Source organism: Lissotriton vulgaris, chromosome 2_1 (assembly GCF_964263255.1).
Source record: "Lissotriton vulgaris chromosome 2_1, aLisVul1.2, whole genome shotgun sequence".
NCBI classification, from domain to species: Eukaryota; Metazoa; Chordata; class Amphibia; order Caudata; family Salamandridae; genus Lissotriton; species Lissotriton vulgaris.
The window spans coordinates 510,991,510-511,017,468 of NC_141687.1; the positions used below are offsets into that span (position 1 = coordinate 510,991,510).

Consider the following 25,959-nt stretch of genomic DNA (forward strand, 5'->3'; position numbering starts at 1 on the left):
ACACCAGGGAAAAGTATTGCAAATGCTACTTACCAGTATGCATCTGTTCTTGGCATGTAGGGCTGCTGACATTCATATCTGTGCATAGATCGCCGCCTAGTTTTGGGTCCGGATGATTGCACATTGTTGTCCTGGAAGAGTCTTCGAAGTATCACGAGATAGGTGGCTCCTCCCCTGGACTACAGTGCGCATGGGCATCGCCTCCATCCCCAGATTGTTTTTAGCCATTGGCAGAGATGGAGTGAAGTATGTGAGTGATGCCTATGCTGCGAGCAGATATATGAACATATATATATGTATGAAGACTGCAGCTGCTACTGGCGCCGGGGAGGAGGGTGGGCGATATGAATGTCAGCAGCCCTACATGCCAAGAACAGATGCATACTGGTAAGTAGCATTTGCAGTTCGAGGCATGTGGGCTGCTGAATTCATATCTGTGCATAGAATACATAGCAGTCCTCCCATTATTGGCGGCCGCCCGTGCCAGCTGCAGCAGTCTAAAAAAGTGTCCTGAGAACAGCCTGACCAACAGCTGCTTGCTGTTTGGAATGCACGTCTACACAGTAATGTTTAGTGAAAGTATGTGTGGTAGACCATGTGGCTGCTCTACAGATATCTTCTAAGGGAATATTACCTAAGAAAGCCATAGAGGCCCCCAGCTTCCTGGTGGAGTGGGCTCTTGGTGGAATTGTGAGAGTGCGCTTGGCCTTAGCGTAACAGATCTGAATGCATTTTACAATCCACCTAGCGATTCCAGCCTTGGAGATAGCGTTTCCCTTGTGGTGTGAGGCAAAAGCAACAAAAAGCTGCTTGGTCTTACGAAAATCTTTGGTGCTGTCAATGTAGTACATTAAGGCTCTTTTCACGTCAAGGGTGTGGAGCATCCGCTCCGCCAGCGACTCTGGGTTTTGAAAGAACACTGGCAACTCAATTGTCTGGTTGATATGGAATTGAGATACAACCTTGGGTAAGAATTTGGGGTTAGTGCGGAGCACCACCCTGTTAGCGTGTACTTGGAAGAAAGGTTCTTGGATGGTGAGCACCTGCAATTCGCTAACCCTCCGTAGCGATGTAATTGCTACTAAGAAAGCGACCTTCCAAGTCAGAAACTGAAGCTCACAAGAGTGCAGTGGCTCAAAGGGAGGACCCATCAGCCTTGTAAGAACCACATTGAGGTTCCATTCCGGAGCTGCTGGTGTCCGTGGTGGAATGACCCTTTTGAGTCCTTCCAGAAAAGCCTTGATAGCAGGGACCTTAAAAAGTGACAGGGTTTGCCTATTCTGGAGGTATGCTGCCATTGCAGACAAGTGAATGCGGATGGAAGAATACGCCAAATTGCATTGGTACAGGTGGAACAGGTAGCAAATGATGTTTTGAATGGAAGCATCCAGCGGGTCAATGTCGTGGTTTACACAGTAGACGACAAATCGCTTCCATTTAGCCGCATAACAAGCTCTGGTAGTGGGCTTCCTTGCCTCCCGAATGATGTTCATGCAATCGGGAGGAAGATTGAGGTAGCCAAACTCTAGGACTTCAGGAGCCAGATCGCCAGGTTGAGCTGTTGCGGATCTGGGTGCTGAATGTCGCCATGGCTCTGCGTCAGAAGGCTGGGTGTGAGATGAACCTTTGATGCGGTACCACGGAGAGTTCCAGAAACGTGGTGTACCATGGTTGGCGAGCCCACGTTGGAGCAACCAGGATGAGAGTCATCGAGTGCTGCCTGAGTTTGCGTGCCACCAGCGGTATCAGAGGTGCTGGGGGAAAAGCGTATGCAAATCTGCCTGACCAGTTCATCCACATCGCATTGCCCTGTGATTGCGGGTGTGGGAACCTGGCGGCGAAGCTTCGGCATTTTGCGTTCTCCTTTGTGGCGAACAGGTCTATCTCTGGATGACCCCACTTTTGGAAGTACGGTTGGAGTACCGATGGATGTATCTCCCACTCGTGCATCTGATGGCTGTGCCTGCTGAGCAGGTCCGCCATCTGGTTGTCTTTGCCTGGGAGATGCTCTGCCATGAGGAAGACGTTCATCTGAATGGCCCACTTCCACATGCTCTGAGCCAGATGAGACAGCTGCGGAGAGTGTGTGCCTCCCTGTTTCTGAATGTAGTACATGGCTGTAGGTTGTCTGTCCGGATCAATACGACCTTGTTGCACAGGTGTACTTTGAATGCCTTCAAGGCCAAGAAGATTGCCATCAGTTCCAATACATTGATGTGCATCTTCTTTTGCTGTAGTGTCCATAGTCCCTGCACTGTGTAGTGGAGTACATGAGCTCCCCAACCCTGGAGAGAGGCGTCCGTTGTCAGGATAATCTGCGGCACAGGCTCCTGGAACGGTCGGCCCTTGCAAAGGTTTTGTGGATTCCACCAATGCAGAGAGTTGTACGCCCGACCGCTCACCAACACTAGGTCTGTTAGTTGCCCATGAGCCTGAGTCCACTGACGTGCTAGGCACTCCTGAAGCGGACGCATATGTAGTCTCGCGTGCGGGACAATGGAGATGCAGGAGGCCATCATGCCTATCAACTGCATGAACACCCTCGCTGGAAGCGAGTGTTGAGGCCTGAATCGTTGGATCAGCGTTTGGATACTGGCGATTCTCACTGAATTTGGCTGCGCAGTGGCTGCCAGAGTGTTTATCGTCGCGCCCAGATACTGTCGTACATGGGCGGAATGGAGATGGGATTTTGGGTAGTTCAGAGAGAATCCCAGATCGTGCAGGAGATGAATGGTGCAGGACACGTGGTCGGCGCACTGCTGTTCTGTTTTTGCCTGAATGAGCCAGTCGTCCAGATAAGGGTAGACGTGGACGTTTTGGCGTCGTAGATGCGCCGCCACAGTCGCCAGGCACTTTGTAAAGACCCTTGGCGCTGTGGTGACCCCGAACGGCAGAACCCTGAACTGGTAGTGCTGGTCTTGAATCGTGAATCTGAGATACTTCCTGTGGGAAGGATGCAGGGGGATATGAAAGTATGCATCTTTTAGATCCAACGTAGCCAGGAAGTCCCCCTGTTGAAGCAGAGGGAGTACCTGCTGTAACGTGAGCATATGGAAGTGCTCTGAGAGAATGTACCAGTTGAGGGGCCTGAGGTCCAGGATGGGCCTGAGGGATCCGTCCTTTTTGGGGATTAGAAAATACAGAGAGTAAACCCCTGTTCCCCTTTCTTGCAGGGGGACGAGCTCTATTGCCCCTTTTTGCAGCATGACTTGAACTTCCTGCTGCAACAAGTGCAAGTGCTCGCCGGACATAGGACGGCTTCTTGGAGGTATGTTCGGTGGAGTGGAAGTAAGTTCCAGACAGTAACCGTACTGGATAAGAGACTTGACCCACCTGTCCGTGGTGATGGATTTCCACGCGGGCAGGAACTGCTGGAGTCTCCCCCCGACCGGTGTTGTGTGGTCGGGGGGCAGTGACAAGACGTCACTGTTTGTTGGCGGTGGTGGACCTGGAGCTGTTGTTTCCACGTCCCCTGCCTTTGATGTTGTTGCCTCTGTAGCCACCTCTACCCTTGTTGGTGTATGAGGTTTGGGTATTACTTTTATAATACTGTGTGGACTGCGATGCCTGACCCCTTGAGGTGCCTCTGGTATTGGAGCGGCGAAAGGAACCACCCCAAAACTGCTGAGACTGGAGGGCCCCCATAGACTTAGCAGGGTCTGTGTCTTTCTTCATTTTTTCCAGTGTCGCATCCACCTCAGGGCCGAACAGGTGGTCAGGATTAACTGTTTGGTTCAGGCTGGTTGTCTGTATATCCGGTTTGAAACCTGATATCCTAAGCCATGCATGTCTTCTCAACAACACACTAGTGTTGATTGCCCTGGAGGCTGTATCAGCCACGTCCAGCGCACATTTGATGGAAGCGTTTGTGATGAGCTTTCCCTCCTGAATTAACATTTCCCCTGCCTCCTTGTACTGGTCAGGCAAGTGTTGCAGCAGTGTTTCTAGGGTGTCATAATGAGCCCTATCGTAGCGTGCAAGTAGGGCCTGCGTGTTTGAGATTCGCCAAATATTAGCTGCCTGCGCAGCAATCCGTTTCCCTGAGGCCTCAAATATTTTTGACTCTTTGTCTGGGGGGGGAGCGTCACCAGTGGTCTGTGAGTTCGCCCTCTTGCGTGCGTTGGATACAACCAAAGAGTCCAGTGGCAAGTGTCCCTTGATGTATGTTGGATCTGAGGGCGTTGCCTTATATTTTTTGTCAATGCGAGGATTGATGACACGCGCCCGAGTGGGCTCCTTGAAGACCTCCGTTGCGTGCTTTAGCACTCCCTTGAGCATTGGCAATGTCTTGACTGACTTTTCAGCCACTGAGAAAGTGTCAAACAAAAAGTCCACATCCACAGGATCCGAATGCAGCTCGACATCATGGTTAGCTGCAGCTCTCTCAAGCAAAGCGTTGAAGGCTGCCGAGTCCTCCGTCGGTGAGGTCTTTGCCGCAAAGAGCTGCGGTTCCTGACCCGACTGCGGGTCCTCTGGGTCGCCCCCGGCAGACCAAGGTTCATGTTCCTCCTCCGGATCCGAGTACGCCGGATAGTTGTACTCGACCTCCTCATCGACACCATCCCCTGCGTTGGAACGCGCTGGCGAATGTTCTAAGGCTTGTGGAGATGCAGGCTCTATCGGGGCCGAAGTACCCGCAGAATCCGTCTTGTTTTTGAGAGGAATACGAAAATGTTCCAACACCGGCTCTGTGGCGATTTTCCTCTTGAGGAGAGACAGTTTTCCGGTATTGGCGTCGATGATGACCTCTCGACGCTCTTCCTCTGCAAGTGGCTGGAGCCGAGGCTTCGACACCACCAATGACGCTTTGGGCGTCGACACCTCCTTCGAGGGCACGCCTGCCCCATGCCTCGGAGCGAAAGCCTTCGGCGTCGACTTCGGCGGCAGGGTAAAGCGGATAGGCGTCTGCGCCTTTGTGGGCTTTGGTGTGTGCTTCGGCACCACATCCCCTGGTTCGGGAACCACAGCGTCCTTCCGAATCCGTTGCAGGGACTACGCGACCTTTTTCGTTAAGGCTGGAGAGGGCTTGACCGGCTCGAGCGATCTCCCAGAGTCTAGAGTCGGGTCGGCGAGAGGCACCGTCTTCGGAGCCGACACTTCACGTTCGTTGTCCCAGACGGCCGGAGCCGGCGAAGCCAGAGCTGTGGAATCGCCTTGACGCTTCTTCGAAGCTTTCTTCGGGTCATCGACCTCGACCATCTTCGGCGCCGACGCGGCCGCGTCGGTCGACTTCGCCTTCGGCGTCGACCCCGAGGCCCTCGGGTCGGCCATCTTGGCGCGGCTCTTCAAGTCGGCCATTTTGAATTTCTTGGAAGACAATGCCTCCAGAGCCTTCTGCACCAGTGCAGCTTTCACTTTCGGTTTCGAAACCGGAGGTGTGGATCCCAATGGCTTCACTTTCGTTATTGTTAACGGGAGTGGCGCATCAGAAATGTCCGTGACCGGGCCCGGAGGCGGGGCTGCTGGACTAGTAACGAGGTCTTGGGTAAGGCCCGAAGGCGATCCCTCGACCCGGGCCGCATGAAGGGGGTTGACCCCTGAGTCAGTTTGGGGATGCTCTTCCTCCGAGCTATCCCCCACGGTGGCAATGGCCCCATCGTCGTCCCCTACCTCGTCGCCGGCTTCGTCAAAGTCCTCATCACCCGCGTCGTAGGCATCCCCTTCGGACGCGGGGCTAGAGTCCGAAACCTGTAGGACATAGTCGTCTTCAACAAATTCCTCGAAGATGTTGTCCGGCGGGGGCGCCGATAACTGGGCCTGGAGTCTAGCGGCCCGACGAATCTTGAGAGTCTTCTTACACCGGAACTTCGAGCAGGCCATACACCTGGCCTCATCATGGTCCGGTGACAAACATTTGTTGCACACAGGGTGCACATCGAGGTGTGAATACTTGGAGGTGCACACCGGGCACCTTTTGAACGGAGTTCGTTCCATGTCTGGAGCGTCTAGTAGGCCCGTCCGCGCCGAGAGCACGCGGATGGGTAGCAAGTGTTCGGAGCTGAGAACAGACAAAACCCGAACGAAACAATACCGACGCCCAGCCTAAAGACCTTTTGGTCTCGAGTTAGAAAAGTTTTACAACTATCGGTTCCGACAGAGGGAACCGACACACATCCGAACCCAATGGCGGAAAAAAACAATCTGGGGATGGAGGCGATGCCCATGCGCACTGTAGTCCAGGGGAGGAGCCACCTATCTCGTGATACTTCGAAGACTCTTCGAGGACAACAATGTGCAATCATCCGGACCCAACACTAGGCGGCGATCTATGCACAGATATGAATTCAGCAGCCCACATGCCTCGAACATCAGGTATCAGGCAAAAAGTGTGGGGGGGGAACTGCAACAGAAACTCACTTTCTCACATCAGGGAATTTCTCCCATGGGGTGTTCAGAGTTGTCAGAGCCTGCAGAGCCTTGATGTTGGTTGTCTGTCCACCATATCCTCTGTAGCAGCCGCAGAAAGGTGCTGCTTACGTCAACACAAAAATGTCACAAAGGGAAGGGCACCACAGATTGACACGCAGATAAACCACTCGAGCCTCGCCCGTGGAAGAAGCATTCGTGTAAGAGGACGACGCATATTTGACAGTTTCTGTTGTTTACCATCTCTGTGAAAGTAAAGGAAGTGTCTGCTAAAAGTTTTACGAACACAGCGTAGAGACATACCTTTGACAAGGTAGGTCCAAAGAGCAGAAGTGCGTGATTTCTGAAGACGCATAAACATTCCAGACGTCACCACTTAAATAGGCAGCTCAGTGAACTTTCTACAGGAATACCTTTCACGACCTCCCAATGCAATGAGAAGTTGTGTAGCATCCTAATGGTTTCTAATTCGCGATCACAACACTTGTATAAAGTAATTAAAATGTGTGAATGTTTTTTACCTAAAGAGTTTAGAAGCACGCGGTCCAAAATAAATACTTACTACTGTCCCAATATTAGATTTTAATATTTTCTTTCTCACTGAAAGCGGCTTGTGAACATCCCAAACAAGACTAGCAGCCGTGAGGCGCGCTCTGGGGTGTGGGAGGGGCGGAGCGAGGCGCTTGTGAGAGCAAGTGAGATGCCCTCAAGCAATGTCAGCTGGCACGCGCGTAACTGTGCGCGTAACCGCACGCTCTAGGCCACACAAAAAGCTGTGGTCGGCTTTTTGAAGCCCACTAATTAAAGTCACACATTTCCTACTACCCAGCATTCCCCTCAGTCTCCTGGTAAAAATGATACCTTACTTGTGTGCCTATGACATGGAAGGGCTAAAAACGTGTGGAAATTGAGGGGAGGCGCTAAACTGGTCTAAAAGGGCAGTTGGTTTATACGTCTTTTGTCCAACGCTACTTTGGGCATCCACACAAGTGAGGTATCATTTTTCTCGGGAGACCAAGGGGAATGCTCGGTAGTAGTAAATTTGTGCATGCACGGGAAACCTACAACCTACCCACAAAGAAATGGAAGGAAAATGTGGGTTTAAGGAGGATTATGGGTAAGAAAACGCTGGGGGATCCATGCAAGCCACACCACCAGCCAAGAGTGAGTACACGCACACAACCATCCACACACCCAGTCACTCGCCATCGACACACACCACAAGCCAAACGCAATCCACACACACTGCCAGCCAAGCACCCCAAGTATAAATTAAAAAAACAAAATCCCTGGCTCCTAGTGGGCTCTCTGCCTCCCTGGTGGGGAGCGGGGGATGGACAGTTTAGAGACTATTGCCCGAATTTGCCTCCCGGGGGAGGCAGAAAGGCTGTGGCAATTTTTTTAGGGAGTGGAGGCATTGGCATGCCCATTTTGGGCAGTCCCCACCTCTAAGCATAAAAATAACCAATCCCTTGGGACATCATTCGAGGTGGGTTTTAAAGCCAACCATAGATTCAAAAATGCCTTTAACAGTACACTGCTTTCTTTCAAAAACTGAACTTTTAGAGTCAATGTTACAACATACCTCTGTGGTCTGTTCCTGAAAGGCATAGAGGATACCATCAATGAGCTGCTCTTCAAGCTTGTGATCAATATCTGCTGCCCCAAGGTTTCCCATGATCTTCTCAATAGTTTCCATCACCATTTTTCTGTATTGTTCAGCTTCATCTTTTAAGTCATCTACAATTCTGGAAATTATTTCAGCAGCTCCCACTTTATTTGCAAGCTCCACTGTGGTATCAACCAACTAAAAAACAAAGTTATTTTAAGACCACAAAATAGCATCACAATAGGTTTGAAGACTAATATCAACAGCTTTTAGCTAATTCCAGTGTTTTTGGATTGACTATGTTGCACATAGCTAGGATTTCTACACACAACCTGGATCATAGATTGTCAAATGCAAGACATAACCAAAGGACCCTGTAGCATGCGTGTGTGTGATAGCTTTCTACAAAGCAGAACCCCTTTCTAGAATCTTTTTTTATATAATTATATTAAAAGTAGAATGCTGTTCAGACAAACGGCATTCACTCTTCCCATTTGCCAACTACAGTTTTAACCTCTCATTGGAAAAAAATATTAAATGACTAAAAGGTACAAATAAGATGTCTAGATAAAACTTTAATGGTTAAAAATGATGCCCCACAACCCATCTTTAATTGCTAGGCTGGCCCACAATAAAACAGGATAAAAAAACATCCTACTGGGTAGGAGGTTAGAGAGATTGCTGTCACGCCTCAAGTTGTAGGATTCTAGTAAGAACACTATCTGCAAACCCTATTTGGTTGGACTGTATCGCACATCAGTATGTACTTGCGTAACTTGAAACAAATTTTATAAACTCAAGCATAAAATCACAGAAATACAGAACAGATGTTGGCCAAAAAAACTGAACTGTTAACAAAATAATCCTCTAAAAAAAAAAAAAAACGGATGACAAAGCAACAAAAAATATATATAATTTGTGGAGAAAAAGGAAAGGAACCCCAGCAAAGACCAGAAAAGGGAATAGCTTGAGTTCCTTCCAAATAAAAAAAGAAAAGGAAACTGGCTGAAAAGGGGTAGTTGAAGCAACCGGTGAATTAAAAGCACAAAGATAAGTCATTAATTGATGCACCCCTTGGCGCCCAAAGGGACTAAAGAAAGGAGATGGGGAATGGCTGAAGGGGGGGAAACCCCAGGGGGAATGGCTGAAGGGGGGAAAACCCCAGGAAAGAAAGGGCATAAACCAAAGACGCACTGAACAGCAAACGTATGCAAATAAGGACAGAGGTAGGAAGACCCCAGAGATTTTAAGTCTGATGCTTTTACTGTTAGCAAATTTGTACTGCATTTAGACAAAAGGGCATACAGATACTAGAGCATTTCACGGTGTACTCCCATCATGGCTGTTGCTGCTGCCACCCTACATCCCCTGATACCCCTAGGGTGCAGGGAAGGGAGGCATGGAATGGACTGGGGGTGTACCAGATGGCTTGTCATTATCTGTAACCAAAGGGACAGCTGGTGAGAGCTCTAGCCAGCGACATGGTCAGAATTGAGCGGAGAGCGCTAAACAGGGAATAACTTGATTGGGAAGAAAATTCAAATAAACCTTAAATTAACATTTCATTTTATATGTGCAGTACTAATCTGATTGCCCAGAATAAAAGATCACCATAGCTCATTCTTATACCATCACCTCCCATACAAAGCAAACAATCAGCAAGTGATTGAAAGACAGTTATTTAAAACTATCAAACAATGCACCAGTGAGGCCAAGTGCAGATAGTCACCCTTCATTCTCCATATATTTGTTTCACCATGTAAGAGGACAACTAACCCAATTGCTCAGGGTGATAACCACCTGTCACAATATTTCCTCTATTGCTATTAAGGCTGAAACGTAATTAATATTTAGATGGCAAAAAGCAGGGAAGCTTGTTTGCCAATCACAACACCACTTCCCATTTTTGATGAATACGGCGGAAGAAACTTGCAATACTACTTCTGTCCACGTTAACAGCGCTATAAGTCATACCTGTCTATAGTTTCTTCGATCCAATGCCATTCTGTGTTGCCAAAAGTGCTTGAAGAAGGGCGGAAGGATTTCTGTTTTGATATAATTTGCCTCCACACCATCTGTGCCACAGCACTGCTTAACGACCTAGAAAACAACAGTCCTGTTACAGCATCCATCAATGGCAAAGAGATGTACATTTTAGCTAAATGTTCCAAGGTGGACAATCAAATGTTAATTAATGCACTGTAGGAAAGTACCCATTTTTGACATGGTCACCCTCACGCTTTTCCTGGTACATGATGTGAATTAGACTGGAAGTGCAATGGGTTCCTGCTAACCAGGTCCCTGGTGCCAGATCTCTTTCCCAAAAACTATACAATTGTTTCCCCCAATTGGCAATACCTTTAGTACCCTATATAAGTCCCTAATAAATAGTTCCCATAGTACCCCTGGTACCCAGGGCCTGAGGTACTAAAGAGGGTCCGCAAGGCCTGCAGCACGAATTGCGCCACCCTAAAGGACCCCTAACCAAACTCATGCAGGGCTGCTATCGTAAGCTGCGTGTGATGGTGCATGTAAAACAGAAACAAGCATTGGAAATGCAATAGGTCTCGCATTAGAAAAGTTGGAGCTATTGGTTTTGTAAATGACATTTTTTTTAATGTGTGGGTATTGAAAATAGCAAAATTATTTTTTTCATTTACAATGCCAATACATTAAACTTTCAAATGTGACACCTATAGCATTTCTAATGGAACATGTTTTGTATGTACGTGACAGATTTATTCATCTAACAAATACAAATGGTTTTTAACTTTTTTAATTAATTAAGACTGAAATAAAAAATGTTGTAATTTATAATAGCAATATCTAAAACTATTGTAAATAACTTTTCTGAAGAATATGTTCAGTGTATTTTATTGTGACGAAAATCCAAGAACAGAGGTGAAATATTAACATTTTTGTGACATTTTTAATACATATTTGAACCAGTTGTTGAATGGTTGCATTGAGTGATGCTGTGAGGGTGATAGAGTGAGGTCGATGGGTAGAGTGAGTGCGATAGATCGATAGATAGATAGATAGGGTGATAGATTGATAAGAGTGAGGTCCGATAGATATAGTTAGGGGCGAAAGAGTGAGGGGCTATAGAGTGAGGAGATAGATAGAGGGCGATAGCTAGATGTTGATGAAATGCGTTACTTACCTGTAACAGCAGTTATCCAGTATTGGTGTCTTTCATAGATTCACATGCCTGAATCATTCCCCGTCGTCGAGACGGGAGCCTCCGGTAAATAAAAAAGTAATGTCCATAGACATACATAGAGAGAAAGGGTCCAAGGGTCTCCCCTTAGCAGCCTTTCCTTGTCCTTATGTAAAAAGGACCAAACTGACCTAGTCAGCCAATCAGCTCCGACCTCCCTCTAGAACCTTCCTGGGAGGAGCCTCAGTCCCTCAGATTTTCGTACGCACCCAGCTAGGTTTGGCGTAATATAGTTCCGAGAGGGAGGTGAGTCCTTCCCGGGGAGGCGGGAGGGTTGCATGTGAATCTATGAAAGACACCAATACTGGATAACTGCTGTTACAGGTAAGTAACGCACTTCTTATCCAGTATTAGGGGTGTCTTTCATAGATTCACATGCCTGAATCAGAGTAGCTAGCAATCACAGTAGCACATTTGTAAAACAGAGTCGCTCTGCCGTCATAGTAGATAATGCATATAATATCATACAATAAAGAGACAGCTTAGATATAGTATCATCAGAGCAATAATGTGCATACCTGGAAGGCGGGATGTAGGAAGGCTCACCTTACTGAAAGAGATGGCTAAGCACCGCCTGGCCCACTGCCGCATCCTTCTGGAGTTCAATGTCCAGGCAGTAGTGTCTGGAGAAAGTATGCGGTGACTTCCATGTCGCCGCCCTGCAGATGTCCAGGATTGGCACTCCTGCAAACAGCGCCGCTGACGTGGACATCGCCCTGGTGGAATGAGCGGTAACATGATCATTCAGAGGCCGGCCGGCCTGTTCGTGGCAGAAGGAAATCGCCGAGGAGATCCATCTGGATATGCTTTGCTTCGTGAGTGGTAGGCCCATTCTTGGCCTGCTGTATGCCACGAACAGCTGTGAGGATTTCCTTAGATCCTTAGTCTTCTCCAGGTAGAACTTCAGGCACCTCATAAGGTCCAAAGAATGCAGTGACCTTTCCGCTGCTGTGGAAGGGTTGGCGAAGAAAGACCTAAGGACCAAAGGTTCGTTGAGATGGAAGTCCGACGGTACCTTTGGAATGAACTTAGGGTTTGGTCGCAGTATCACCCTATCATGTCTGAATTGTAGATAAGGTTCTTGAATGGACAAGGCTTGCAGCTCGCTGACCCTTCTGGCCGAAGTTAGAGCGAGTAAGAGTGCAGTTTTCCATGAAAGGTGTTGAAGCGATGCCCTGTGAATGGGTTCAAACGGGTGTCGCATGAGCTGGTTGAGTACCAGGTTAAGCTGCCAGGTGGGGGGTACCTTCCGAGGCCTCGGGAAGGATCTGTATAGTCCTTTGAGGAATTGTTTAACTAGCCGACTAGACCACAGAGATGGTCCTGTGATCGTTCTGGTGAACCTCGAGATTGCTGCCAGGTGGACTTTGATGGACGCATGCGCCAGTCCCGACTGGGCCAAATGCAGGAGGTATGGTAGTATTTGTTCTGGTGTGATGGTGAGTGGCCGTAAGCCCTGTTCCGAGCACCATATGCAGAACCTCTTCCATTTGAGACAGTAGGTCTTGTTCGTACTGTCCGCTCTTGCTTTGGCTAGCACATCCCTGCAGTCTTGTGGGATATTCAGGCCCCCGAATTCTCTGTGCTCAGGAGCCAGGCTGATAATTTGAGCGATTGGAGGTTCGGGTGTTGCACTTGCCCGTTGGACATCGTCAGAAGGGCTGGGTGTTGGTGCAGTCGGATCGGTGATTTGATGGATAGTCGAAGCAGATCCGAGAACCAGTGTTGCCTCGGCCAGGACGGGGCGATCAAGATCAGGGTGCATGGTTCCGCTTTCATTTTCCTCAGGAGCCGTGGAATCATCGGGAATGGGGGAAAGGCGTATGCAAAGACGCTGTACCATCCGATGGAGAACGCATTTCCTAGTGATCCCGGTTGGGGATGCCAACTTGCGTAGCACGGGCATTTTGCGTTCCTCCTGGTGGCAAAGAGGTCGATGTTTGGGACTCCCCAAAGAGAGAAGATGTGAGTGAGGGCGCTGTCCGATAGTTCCCACTCGTGGGAGAGGGATTTTTGCCTGCTCAGGGCGTCCGCGATGGTATTGTCCCTTCCCGGCACGTATTCCGCTTTGAGTTGGATGTCGTGTAGTACCAGCCAGTTCCAGATCGTCTGTGATTCGCGTGAGAGCGAGAGTGAACGCGTTCCCCCTTGTTTGTTCAAATAGTGCATCGTCGTGGTGTTGTCCGTCCTGACGAGCACTGGGGATTTCTGGATGCGGGGTAGGAAGGCTTGTAGAGCCAGAAACACTGCTCTCAGCTCCAAGAGGTTGATATGGAGCAATTGCTCTTGAGAGTCCCATTTGCCGCTGATCTGTAGGTCCTGGAGCACCGCGCCCCAACCCTCTAGGGAGGCGTCTGTTGTTATCACCAGCGGTGATGCTGGGAGGAGAAACGGTAAGCCCACCATCAGATTGTGACGACTTGTCCACCATTGTAGAGCTTTTGAAATCTTCGGTGTGATCCGAAGGATGTCTTCGAATGAGCCCGTGCTTTGTGTCCATTGGCTCGCGAGTGCCTCCTGCAAGGGCCGCATTCTGAGCCTGCAGTGCGGTATGAGGAGTATGCAGGAAGACATCATCCCCAGGAGGGAGGAGTAAGTCCGAACCTTCAGGTGCTTTTTCTTTGCCACAGCCGTGGCCAGAGATAAGATCCTGTCTGCTCTTTCTTTTGAGGGGAAGGCCTTCGTGCAGCTTGTGTCTAACATGGCCCCTAGGAAGGTAATTTTTGTTGCGGGCACCATGCATGATTTCTTGATATTGAGCGTCAATCCCAGATTTTGAAAGAGATTGGTGCAGGCGTTGGAGGACGTGACCGCGTCCCCAGGTGAGGGTGCTTTCACCAGCCAGTCGTCTAGGTAGGGGAAGACTTGGTGGCCCAGTTGGCGCAGGAATGCCGCCACAGGCGCCAGGCATTTCGTGAATATGCGCGGTGCAGACTTGAGGCCGAACGGCAGTACTTTGAACTGATAGTGACGGTCCGCCACCTCGAATCTTAGGAACTTCCGGTGAGTTTTGAGGATAGGGATGTGGTAGTATGCATCCTGGAGATCCAGTGACACCATAAAATCTCCTTTCTCTAGAATGCCCAGGATTTCCTGAATTGTCACCATCCTGAATGATTGGCTTCGTAGGAAGGTGTTGAGCCCCCGGAGATCCAGGATGGGTCTCCACTTGTTTTCTTTTTGTTGTACAAGAAAGAAGTGGGAGTAATATCCTTTCCCCTTCGAGGATGCCGGAACCCTTTCGATTGCTCCTTTTTGTAGCATTGTTGAAAGTTCCTTTAGAAGCAGGCGTGGATGTTTGTGTGTCCGTCTGCGTGGAGGGGTATTGGGAGGGATGGAGGTGAACTCGAGAGAGTGGCCAAATCGAATAATTTGAAGAACCCACCGGTCCGTGGTGATGTTCTGCCAATTGTGAAGGAAATGGGTCAGCTTTCCTCCAATTTGAAAGGACGGAGATGGTGTCCGGACTGGCTGGAGGAGGTGGTCACTGGCGGCCGCCAGCGTCCCTCTTGGTGTTTTTACCTCTGTAGGACGATCTTCCGAATGAAGACTGTCTGCCCTGTTGTTGCTTGTTTTGGTACTGGCCTTTTTGATTGTACGAGAATGAGGACGAGGACCTGTTTTGATATGAGCCTCGATAGGAGGATTGACCCCTGGGCTTGTTGCCACGAAAGGACTGGTTTCTGAACTGTAGAGATCCCAGGGCCCTTGCCGTGTCTGTGTCCTTTTTAATGGCCTGTAGGGCCTCGTCGACCTGTACTCCAAACAGGTGCTGGCCATCGAAGGGCATGTCTAGAACCTTTGCCTGAACTTCTTGGCGGAATGAAGTGGCTTTGAGCCATCCCTGTCGTCTCAGTACAGCCGCTCCCGCAAGTTGACGGAAGCCTGTCATGGCTGCGTCGATAGCACAGTCTATGAGCTCCGCTGCAGAAGATTGACCCTCCACGAGGAGCGCTTTCACCTCACCCTGGACGTCATCAGGTAGTTCCTTTATGTAAGGGGCAATGTCCTCCCATAATTGCCGATTGTAACGCCCTAGCAAGGCAATGGAGTTGGCCACCTTGATGGACATGGTCGATGTGGAAGTGAAGCGCTTGCCTATCGTGTCCAGTTTCCTGCCCTCTTTGTCCGGGGGAGCTGACAGTGGTGATGAAGGGTTGCGGGAGTTTTTCTGGGCCGCCTGCGTCACTACCGAGTCCGGTTTGGGGTGACCATTTAGGCAAGCCGCTGCAGTGAGTGGTGCCCTGTATTTTTTATCAAGGCGTGGGACCACCGCTGGCACAGAAGCAGGAGTGAGCATTAGCTTCTTTCCCTGTTCCCACAAAAAGTCTATGATTGGAACAGCTTTTGCAGATTTTTGAGGCTGTTCCTTGAAGTCGTGGAGGAAACAGTCCGTTTCCGTGGATTCCACCACCATGTGGAATCTCTTCGCCGCTCTCTCCACCAGCTTGTGGAAACCCGCAATGTCCACCGGTGGGGAGTCCGCTTGGCGTGGTTGTGGTGAAGCTGGGGATGATGTAATATATTCGTCCTCATCAGCCTGGTCCGAGTGGTCTGAGTGAACCTCCTGGACCTCTCCTTCCTCCAGTTCTTCCTCTTCCTCTTCTTCGTCCGAAGAGACCACCACTTGAGGATGACCTTCCTGGTGGGGTTGATGGCGAGGATGAGGGCGTTCTGGTGCGGACACCTGAACATGCACTGGAGGTGTCTGATCTTCATTGTCCCCTGGTGCGGGACTCTCAGGTGCTTGACCTCCTTTGCTAGGCTCCGGAAAGCGCCGCTTATAGTCTTGCACAAGAAGTTTCAAGTCATCCACCAGGGTCGCCGGCAGGCATATCATGGGGGTGACTTCGGTGTGGACACTTGCTTGGACCGAGTGTTCCTGATACGTGAATTCGTCCTGTTCCTCATCAGTGCTTTGGCATTTTATGTGGAGGTCTGTGAGTGAAGTAGCGGGATTCAGATGGTCATCCTCCTCGGATTCCTCGCTTTGGAAAATTTCTTGAGGTGGTTGTTTTTCCACCTTACTAGGAGACGTCGTTTCCGGGGTAATTATTGACTTGCCCTGTTTGGTAGACTGAATGGTAGAGCTCGTAGTCGTCGAGGGGGCCGTCGACGGTGGTAGCATCATGTACGGCGTCTCCACCAGCTTTGATTTCTTCCATGTTTCGTTAGTCGTCGAATCGCCCGTCGACGGTGTCGTCGTCGAGCCCGTCGTCGACGGTGTCTTCGTCGACGGTGTCTTCGTCGACGGTGTCTTCGTCGACGGTGTCTTCGTCGACGGTGTCTTCGTCGACGGTGTCGTCGCCGACGAGCCGGGCGTCGACGAGGTCTTCGTCGACGGAGGGGTGGACGAAGGGATCTTGGTCGTCGACGACTGCGCAGCCGTCGTCGTCATCGACGGTGCCTTCGTAGACGATTGTCTCGTCGACGAGTCGCACGTCGACACTCTTGTCAACGACGGTTTTGACGACGATGTGCTCGTCGCTGTTGATGGCGTCGTCGACGGTGTAGTCTTCGTGGTCGACATGGTCAGGGGAATAATTGAAGAAACAGGCCTACCTGTAGATGAAGAGGAAGTAGTCATCGTCGTTGAAGTTGAGGGCGACGATGCCGATGTGGTAGACACCGTGGTTTTTACTGACGTAGTCCTCTGGCTTTGTCTGGAGGACGGAGCAGGCATTTTGAAGGTTTTATCTTCCTTCGCCGACACTGAGGATGACGCCGATCTCGCCTCAGAAGACTTTTTGTGAGTCTTCGCAGGAGGAGTGTCTGAGTGGCCCGGGGAAGGGTCCCTTGGCCTCTTGCTCGAGACAGCAGAAGTTCTGGAAACGCTGCTCACAGAGGACTCTGGATTGTCCCTGTTCTTAAGCCTGTCCAGCCAGATCAGAAGGCGACCTTCTCTGTCTCTCACGGTCTTTTTGGGAAAAGACCGACAGATTGCGCATTTTTCCGAATTATGATCCGGGTAAAGGCAATACAGGCACAGGTCGTGTTTATCATCCACATGAATCCTTTTCTTGCTGCAGGAAGAGCAGGCCCTGAACAGGGCTTTCTTCCCCGAGTCAGACATGAAAAAGGCAGTATAAACACACACTTACTTCAGGGGTAGTGTGTTGAGGAAGTCCTTGAAGAGTTTTTAGGTTCAGAGAAACTTCCAAGAGAGTTTGTTGATTTTTAGAATAATCCTGAGGAGAGCTCAGGCTGGAGACTCCCTAGCACAACGTGCGGTAGAAAATCTGAGGGACTGAGGCTCCTCCCAGGAAGGTTCTAGAGGGAGGTCGGAGCTGATTGGCTGACTAGGTCAGTTTGGTCCTTTTTACATAAGGACAAGGAAAGGCTGCTAAGGGGAGACCCTTGGACCCTTTCTCTCTATGTATGTCTATGGACATTACTTTTTTATTTACCGGAGGCTCCCGTCTCGACGACGGGGAATGATTCAGGCATGTGAATCTATGAAAGACACCCCTAATACTGGATAAATAGTGTTATAGAGAGGGCATTGTAGTAGTGCTATGTTTTTGTGTATGGCGATATACTGAGTGAGCGTAAATTTTGATGCTGGTGTTTGAGTTTATATTTTGAGTGTTATTTTTTAGTGGTGCATTGCATTTTGAGGTAGTAATTTGAGATTGTATTTTGAGGCTGCATTTTGAGTGTTGTGTTCGATTGTTAATTTTTTGTTTGTGGGTTGCCTTTTTTTTGTGGTGAGTTTTGATTTAGCATTTTTTTTGTTTGGGATTCGGATGGTGAATATATAAGTGTTGCTGTAGTGTTGTTGAATGTTATTGTGGTGGTGCCGAGTTGTGCTGTGGTGGTGGTTACTGATGCTGTATTTGTTTTTAGTGGTGCAGTGTTGTTGCATATTTAATCAGTTGTTTGTTTTATTAATATTGTGTTGGTGGAGAGTGTTTTTGTGGTAATTGTATGGTGAGTGGTGCTGTGCTTGTGTTCATTGTCGCTGTGGTGGTGCTTAGTGTTGTTGTGGTGGTGCTTAGTGATGCTGTTGTGGCGGAGAGTGCTGCTGTGGTGTTGCTGATTGTTGCTGTGGTGTTGCCGAGTGATGGTGGTGCGGCGCTGAGTGTTAGTGTCGGGGCCTGCGCTGTCCGGAGTAAAGAAGGAAGTAATGTGTTATTGTGTTACATGTCTCATAGCTCACCTGGACATGAAGACCCAGGCTGTCCTATTGAACCTCAGTACATCAAACCGCTACAGCGGCGTCACCAATTCTCAACCCAGACTTTAACAGAAGTGGGAAAACTTCACACAGCTGCAAACTGGTGTGCACCTCGAGGGGACGGGCCCTGGTGTCCACCTCCAATCAAAACCCAGATTTGTGCACATGCTCTCGAGCCTGACAGACGAACACACAGACCGGTCGTGCACACAAGTGGAGCTCCGTGTGCTAGCACAAACCTGGAACACAGACCTGCCGTGCACACAAGCGGTGTTCCGTGTGCTAGCACAAACCTGGAACACAGACCGGCTGTGCACACAAGCGGTGCTCAGTGTGCTAGCAAGAACCTGTAATAGACGGGCCATGCACACAAGCGGAGCTCTGTGTGCTCGCACAAACATGTAACAGACGAGCTGTGCACACAAGCGGAGCTCCGTGTGCTATCATGAAACTGGAGGCTTTTAAAGATAAGCGACTAGAAGGGGCGGAGTTCGCACCGCCCTGCATTGTATCGCAGGACTTCATAAAGCAAAGGTTAATCCCACAATGGCTCGCAGCACTGTACCCCCTGCAGACTACAGAAGTAGAGGAGACCTGTGTAAACAGCCCAGAGGTGAAAAGATAGTAAAAGAATAGGCAGGCAGATTTACTTCCGCCACCTATCAAAGCGCTAACTGGAAATATTTGCTTAAGAGGGAGAAAATAATGAAAGTTTGCTGAGCATGGTCAAAGCCAATAGCTGTGGATTTTGTATAGTGAAGACGAGTTTGTGCTCACACGGACACTCATGGCAAGGTAGAACAAGGGGGAAGAAATTGAGACGAGAGGGGTGTAAAGGGAGGGCGATTAAGATACTGTAGAGCACTCCCCACAAAGGCAGGACACAAGAGGGGAGAGATGTGAACACATGAGAAAGGTGGGCAGCACAGCCCTGGCTAGAAAGAGGTAGGCGTGGAAAAGGGAGCGGCCTTATAGACGTGCACAGGCGTGTCATGTGTAAAGAAACAGTGGTGAGATCTGGGGGCGGGGGGGAAGGGCAGTGCAGATCTGGCTAGAGGTGGGTGTGGGCACAAAGGGACACAGGCCAAAGGGACACAGGGGAATCATGGGTAATAAAACATTGGTGAGATCGAAGGGCTGGGGGGCGCAGTCCAGCCAGGTGCACGTGGACACAAGTGCACCATTAGGGACGCCAGGGAATCATAGGTAAAGGAACAGTTGTGAGATCGGGGCAGGGGAGTGCAGGGGGTAGTAGAGATGTGGCACGGGGGGGGGAGGAGGACATGTGCTCTCTAGTCTTCGGCAGAGGCAGGAGGTGGCCGTGGAGAGAAGTCTACATGAGTGAGATCTGTAGTGCGTGAGTGCACCAGGAAGAGTAAGGCACACATTATCAGAGCAGCTTCCGGGAAGAGGTCCTACACTAAGGTGTGAGCTATGGGAGCAGATGTCAAATAGGAGAGAAGATGGGGTTAAAGACAGGAGGAGAAATACAAGAGGAAGAGAGCAGGCTGATTAAAGTGAGGGAAAACCAATTACACCATGACGCACTCAACACTTTACAGGAAGACTACAATGAAAGGAGAAAAGAGTAATAGGTGCGTGCCTACAAAAACAAAGAGACTGCGGCCGCTAACCTCAAACCGGCCGCGGTCGCTTTGATGTTCTTCTCTTAATTTGTGGGAGGGGTAGGGGAGTGGGGCGCGCATGAAGTGGCTGGTGGCATAAGCTGTGGTTGTGCGCTTCTCCGCCAGCCGAACCGCATTCCAAAGCCTTTGGGAGCATTTTCTGCAGCCCCTACAAAAGTTCTCGCTTCGCGCTAGCTGAGACTAGAACTACTAAAGACAGGCTCAATACACAGCTGAGAAAGTAAGCAATGCATAAATACATGTATAGCGCGAACATATCAACCCCCAGGCACTTCAGGGAGCTGTGGGCTGTAGGGGAAATGCAAATGCTACTTACCAGTATGCATCTGTTCTTGGCATGTAGGGCTGCTGACATTCATATCTGTGCATAGATCGCCGCCTAGTGTTGGGTCCGGATGATTGCACATTGTTGTCCTGGAAGAGTCTTCGAAGTATCACGAGATAGGTGGCTCCTCCCCTGGACTACAGTGCGCATGGGCATCGCCTCCATCCCCAGATTGTTTTTAGCCATTGGCAGAGATGGAGTGAAGAATGTGAGTGATGACCATGCTTTGAGCATATGTATACATATGAAGACTGCAGCTGCTACAGGCGCCGGGGAGGAGGGCGGGCGATATGAATGTCAGCAGCCCTACATGCCAAGAACAGATGCATACTGATAAGTAGCATTTGCAGTTCGAGGCATGTGGGCTGCTGAATTCATATCTGTGCATAGAATACATAGCAGTCCCTCCATTAGCGGCGGTCGCCCGTGCCAGCTGCAGCAGTCTGAAAAAGTGTCTTGAGAACAGCCTGACCAACAGCTGCCTGCTGTTTGGAGTGCACGTCAACACAGTAATGTTTAGTGAAAGTATGTGTGGTAGACCATGTGGCTGCTCTACAAATGTCTTCTAAGGGAATGTTACCTAGGAAAGCCATAGAGGCCCCCAACTTCCTGGTGGAGTGGGCTCTTGGTGGGATAGTGAGAGTGCGCTTAGCTTTAGCGTAACAGATTTGAATGCATTTCACAATCCACCTAGCGATCCCAGCTTTGGAGATAGCGTTTCCCTTGTGGTGTGAGGCAAAAGCAACGAAAAGCTGCTTGGTTTTGCGAAAATCTTTTGTCCTGTCTACATAGTACATCAAGGCTCTTTTAACGTCAAGGGTGTGGAGCATCCGCTCCGCCAGCGTCTCTGGGTTTTGGAAAAACACCGGCAACTCAATTGTTTGGTTCATATGGAATTGAGACACAACCTTGGGTAAGAATTTAGGGTTAGTGCGGAGCACAACCCTTTAGCATGTACTTGGAAGAAAGGTTCTTGGATGGTGAGCGCCTGCAACTCGCTAACCCTCCGTAGCGATGTAATGGCTACTAAGAAAGCAACCTTCCAAGTCAGAAACTGGAGCTCACAAGAGTGCAGTGGCTCAAAGGGGGGACCCATCAGCCTTGTAAGAACCACATTGAGGTTCCATTCCGGAGCTGGTGGGGTCCTTGGCGGAATGACTCTCTTGAGTCCTTCCAGAAAAGCCTTGATAGCAGGGACCTTAAAAAGTGACAGGTGTTGTCTGTTCTGGAGGTATGCTGCCATAGCAGACAGGTGAATGCGGATGGAAGAGTACGCCAAATTGCATTGATACAGGTGGAAGAGGTAACAAATGATGTTTTGAATGGAAGCATCTAGCGGGTCAATATCGTGGTTAACACAGTAAATGACAAACCTCTTCCATTTAGCCGCATAACAAGCTCTAGTAGTGGGCTTCCTTGCCTCCCGAATGATGCTCATGCAATCGGGAGGAAGATGGAGGTAGCCAAACTCTAGGACTTCAGGAGCCAGATCGCCAGGTTGAGCTGTTGCGGATCTGGGTGCTGAATGTCGCCATGGCTCTGCGTCAGAAGGCTGGGAGTGAGATGAAGCCTTTGATGCGGTACCACGGAGAGTTCCAGAAACGTGGTGTACCATGGTTGGCGAGCCCACGTTGGAGCAACAAGGATGAGCGTCATCGAGTGCTGCCTGAGCTTGCGTGCCACCAGCGGTATCAGAGGTGCTGGGGGAAAAGCGTACGCAAATCTGCCTGACCAGTTCATCCACATCGCATTGCCCTGTGATTGCGGGTGTGGGAACCTGGCGGCGAAGCTTTGGCATTTTGCGTTCTCCTTTGTGGCGAACAGGTCTATCTCTGGATGACCCCACCTTTGGAAGTACGGTTGGAGTACTGATGGATGTATCTCCCACTCGTGCATTTGACGGCTGTGCCTGCTGAGCAGGTCTGCCATCTGGTTGTCCTTGCCCGGGAGATGCTCCGCCATGAGGAAGATGTTCCTCTGAATGGCCCACTTCCACATGCTCTGAGCCAGATGAGACAGCTGCGGAGAGTGTGTGCCTCCCTGCTTTTGAATGTAGTACATGGCTGTCATGTTGTCCGTCCGGATCAACACGACCTTGTTGCACAGATGTACTTTGAACGCCTTTAAGGCCATGAAGATTGCCATCAGTTCCAACACGTTGATGTGCATCTTCCTTTGCTGTAGTGTCCATAGTCCCTGCACTGTGTAGTGGAGTACATGCGCTCCCCATCCCTGGAGAGAAGCGTCCGTTGTCAGGATAATCTGTGGCACAGGCTCTTGGAAAGGTCGGCCCTTGCAAAGGTTTTGTGGATTCCACCAATGCAGAGAGTTGTATGCCCGACCGCTCACCAACACTAGGTCTGTCAGTTGCCCATGAGCCTGAGTCCACTGACGTGCCAAGCACTCCTGAAGCGGGCGCATATGTAGTCGCGCGTGCGGGACAATGGAGATGCAGGAGGCCATCATGCCTATCAACTGCATGAACACCCTCGCTGGAAGCGAGTGTTGAGGTCTGAATCGTTGGATCAGCGCTTGGATACTGGCGATTCTCACTGAATTTGGCTGCGCAGTGGCTGCCAGAGTGTTTATCGTCGCGCCCAGATACTGTCGTACATGGGCGGGCTGGAGATGGGATTTCGGGTAGTTCAGAGAGAATCCCAGATCGTGCAGGAGATGAATGGTGCGGGACACGTGGTCAGCGCACTGTTGTTCTGTTTTTGCCTGAATGAGCCAGTCGTCCAGGTAAGGGTAGACGTGGACGTTCTGGCGTCGTAGATGCGCCGCCACAGTTGCCAGGCACTTCGTAAAGACCCTCGGCGCTGTGGTGACCCCGAACGGCAGAACCCTGAACTGGTAGTGCTGGTCTTGGATCATGAATCTGAGATACTTCCTGTGGGAAGGATGCAGGGGGATATGAAAGTATGCATCTTTCAGATCCAACGTAGCCAGGAAGTCCCCCTGTTGAAGCAGAGGGAGTACCTGCTGCAACGTGAGCATATGGAAATGCTCCGAAAGAATGTACCAGTTGAGGGGCCTGAGGTCCAGGATGGGCCGCAGGGAACCGTCCTTTTTGGGGATCAGAAAGTACAGAGAGTAAACTCCCGTACCCCTTTCCTACAGTGGGACGAGCTCTATTGCCCCTTTTTGCAGCATGACCTGAACTTCCTGCTGCAACAAGAGCAAGTGCTCGCCGGACATAGGACGGCTTCTTGGAGGTATGTTCGGTGGAGTGGAAGTAAGTTCCAGACAGTAACCGTACTGGATAAGAGACTTGACCCACCTGTCCGTGATGATGGAATTCCACGCGGGCAGGAACTGCTGGAGTCTCCCCCCGACCGGGGTTGTGTGGTCGGGGGGCAGTGACAAGGCGTCACTGCTTGTTGGCGGCGGTGGACCTGGAGCTGTTGTTTCCACGTCCCCTGCCTTTGATGTTGTTGCCTCTGTAGCCACCTCTACCCTTGTTGGTGTACGAGGTTTGGGTATTGCCCTTGTAGTACTGGGTTGATTGCGATGCCTGACCCCTTGAGGTGCCTCTGGTATTGGAGCGGCGAAAGGAACCACCCCGAAACTGCTGAGACTGAAGGGCCCCCATAGACTTAGCAGTGTCTGTATCCTTTCATTTTCTCAAGCGTCGCATCAACCTCAGGGCCAAACAAATGGTCAGGATTAACCGTCTGGTTCAGGATGGTCGTTTGTATATCAGGTTTAAACCCTGAAATCCTAAGCCAGGCATGTCTTCTGAGCAACACACTAGTGTTGATTGCCCTGGAGGCTGTATCCGCTACATCTAGCGCACATTTGATTGAAGCGTTTGTGATGAGCTTTCCCTCTTGAATTAACATTTCCCCTGCCTCCTTGTACTGGTCAGGCAAGTGCTGTAGCAGTGCTTCTAGGGTGTCATAATGAGCCCTATCGTAGCGTGCAAGTAGGGCCTGCGTGTTCGAGATGCGCCAAATGTTAGCTGCCTGTGCAGCAATCAGTTTCCCTGATGCCTCAAATATTTTTGACTCTTTGTCTGGGGGAGGAGCGTCACCAGTCTGAGTTCGCCCTCTTGCGAGCGTTGGATACGACCAAAAAGTCCAGTGGCAAGTGTCCCTTGATATATGTTGGATCCGAGGGCGCTGCCTTATATTTTTTATCAATGCGTGGATTGATGACACGCGCCCGAGTGGGCTCCTTGAAGACCTCCTGCGTGTGCTTGAGCACACCCTTGAGCATTGGCAAAGTTTTTATTGACTTTTCGGCCACAGAGAAAGTGTCAAATAAAAAGTCCACATCCACGGGATCAGAGTGCAGCTCGACATCGTGGTTAGCCGCAGCTCTCTCGATCAACGCGTTGAAGGCAGCCGAGTCCTCCGTTGGCGAAGTTTTAGCCGCAAAGAGTTGCGGTTCATGACCCGACTGCGGGACCTCAGGGTCGCCTCCTGCAGACCAAGGTTCATGTTCCTCCTCCGGATCCGAGTACGCCGGATAGTTGTACTCGACGTCCTCCTCGTCGCCATCCCCCGCGTTGGAGTGAGTCGGGGAACGCGGCAGGTCACTTGGAGACGTCGGCGCCAAAGGCGCTGAAGTACCCGCAGAGTCCTTCTTGTTCTTGAGAGGAATGCGAAAGTGCTCCAACACCGGCTCCGTGGTGATTTTCCTTTTGAGGAGGGACAGTTTCCCGGTATTGGCGTCGATAATGACTTCACGACGTTCCTCCTCCGCGAGTGGCTGGAGGCGAGGTTTTGACACAACCGGAGACGCTTTGGGCGTCGACACCTCCTTCGAGGGCACCCCAGCCACCTGCTTCGAAGCGAAGGCCTTCAGCGCCGACTTCGGCGGCAGAGTGAAGCGGATAGGCGCGTGTGCCTTCGACGGCGTCAGCGCGGGCTTCGACACCCCAGCTTCAGGGTCGGGAAGCTCCGCGACCTTCCGAATCCGTTGCAGGGACTCTTCGACTTTCTTCGAAAGGGCTGGAGAGGGAGTGACCGCCTCGCGTGATTTCCCTGACTTGGGAGTGGTGTCGGCGAGAGGCACCGTCTTCGGAGTCGATGCGGCACCGTCCTTGGCTCCGACGGCCGGAGCCGGGGAAGCTAGAGCTTTGGGATCGCCTTGACGCTTCTTCGAAGCCTTCTTCGGGTCATCGACCGCGACCATCTTCGGCGCCGATGCAGCTGCGTCAGACGACTTCGCCTTCGGCACCGACCCTGAGGCCTTCGGGTCAGCCATCTTGGCGGGACTGCCCATGTCGGCCATTTTGGATTTCTTAGGTTTTGACGCCTCCAGAGCCTTCTGTACCGCCTTCACTTTCGGTTTCGAAACCGGAGGTGTTGAACCCGAAGGCTTCACTTTCGGTTTTGGAAATGTGAGTGGCACCTCCAAAATGTCCGTGGCCGGGCCCGTAGGCGGGGCTGCTGGACTAATAACATGGTCTTGGGTAAGGCCCGAAGGCGATCCCTCGACCTGGGCCGCTGGAAGGGGGTCGACCCCCGAGTCAGTCTGGGGAAGCTCCTCCTCCGAGCTATCCCCCACGGTGGCAATGGCCGTATCGTCGTCCCCTACCTCGTCGCCGGCTTCGTCATACTCCTCGTCTCCTGCGTCGTAGGCCTCCCCCTCGGACGCAGGATCAGAGTC

At 50.6% G+C, this 25,959-nt stretch overlaps 1 protein-coding gene across 1 annotated transcript in view; it reads right to left on the reverse strand.

Annotated features, from left to right (window-relative positions):
* Positions 1 to 25,959, reverse strand: part of SF3B1 (splicing factor 3b subunit 1) — a 322,360-nt gene that overhangs the window by 134,741 nt on the left and 161,660 nt on the right. Inside the window, exons 17-18 of the mRNA XM_086955420.1 lie at positions 9,950 to 10,075; positions 7,952 to 8,173 (exon numbers count right to left, since the gene is read on the reverse strand). Of these exons, the coding sequence (XP_086811546.1) occupies positions 7,952 to 8,173; positions 9,950 to 10,075 (348 nt within the window). The remainder of the gene's footprint in view (positions 1 to 7,951; positions 8,174 to 9,949; positions 10,076 to 25,959) is intronic.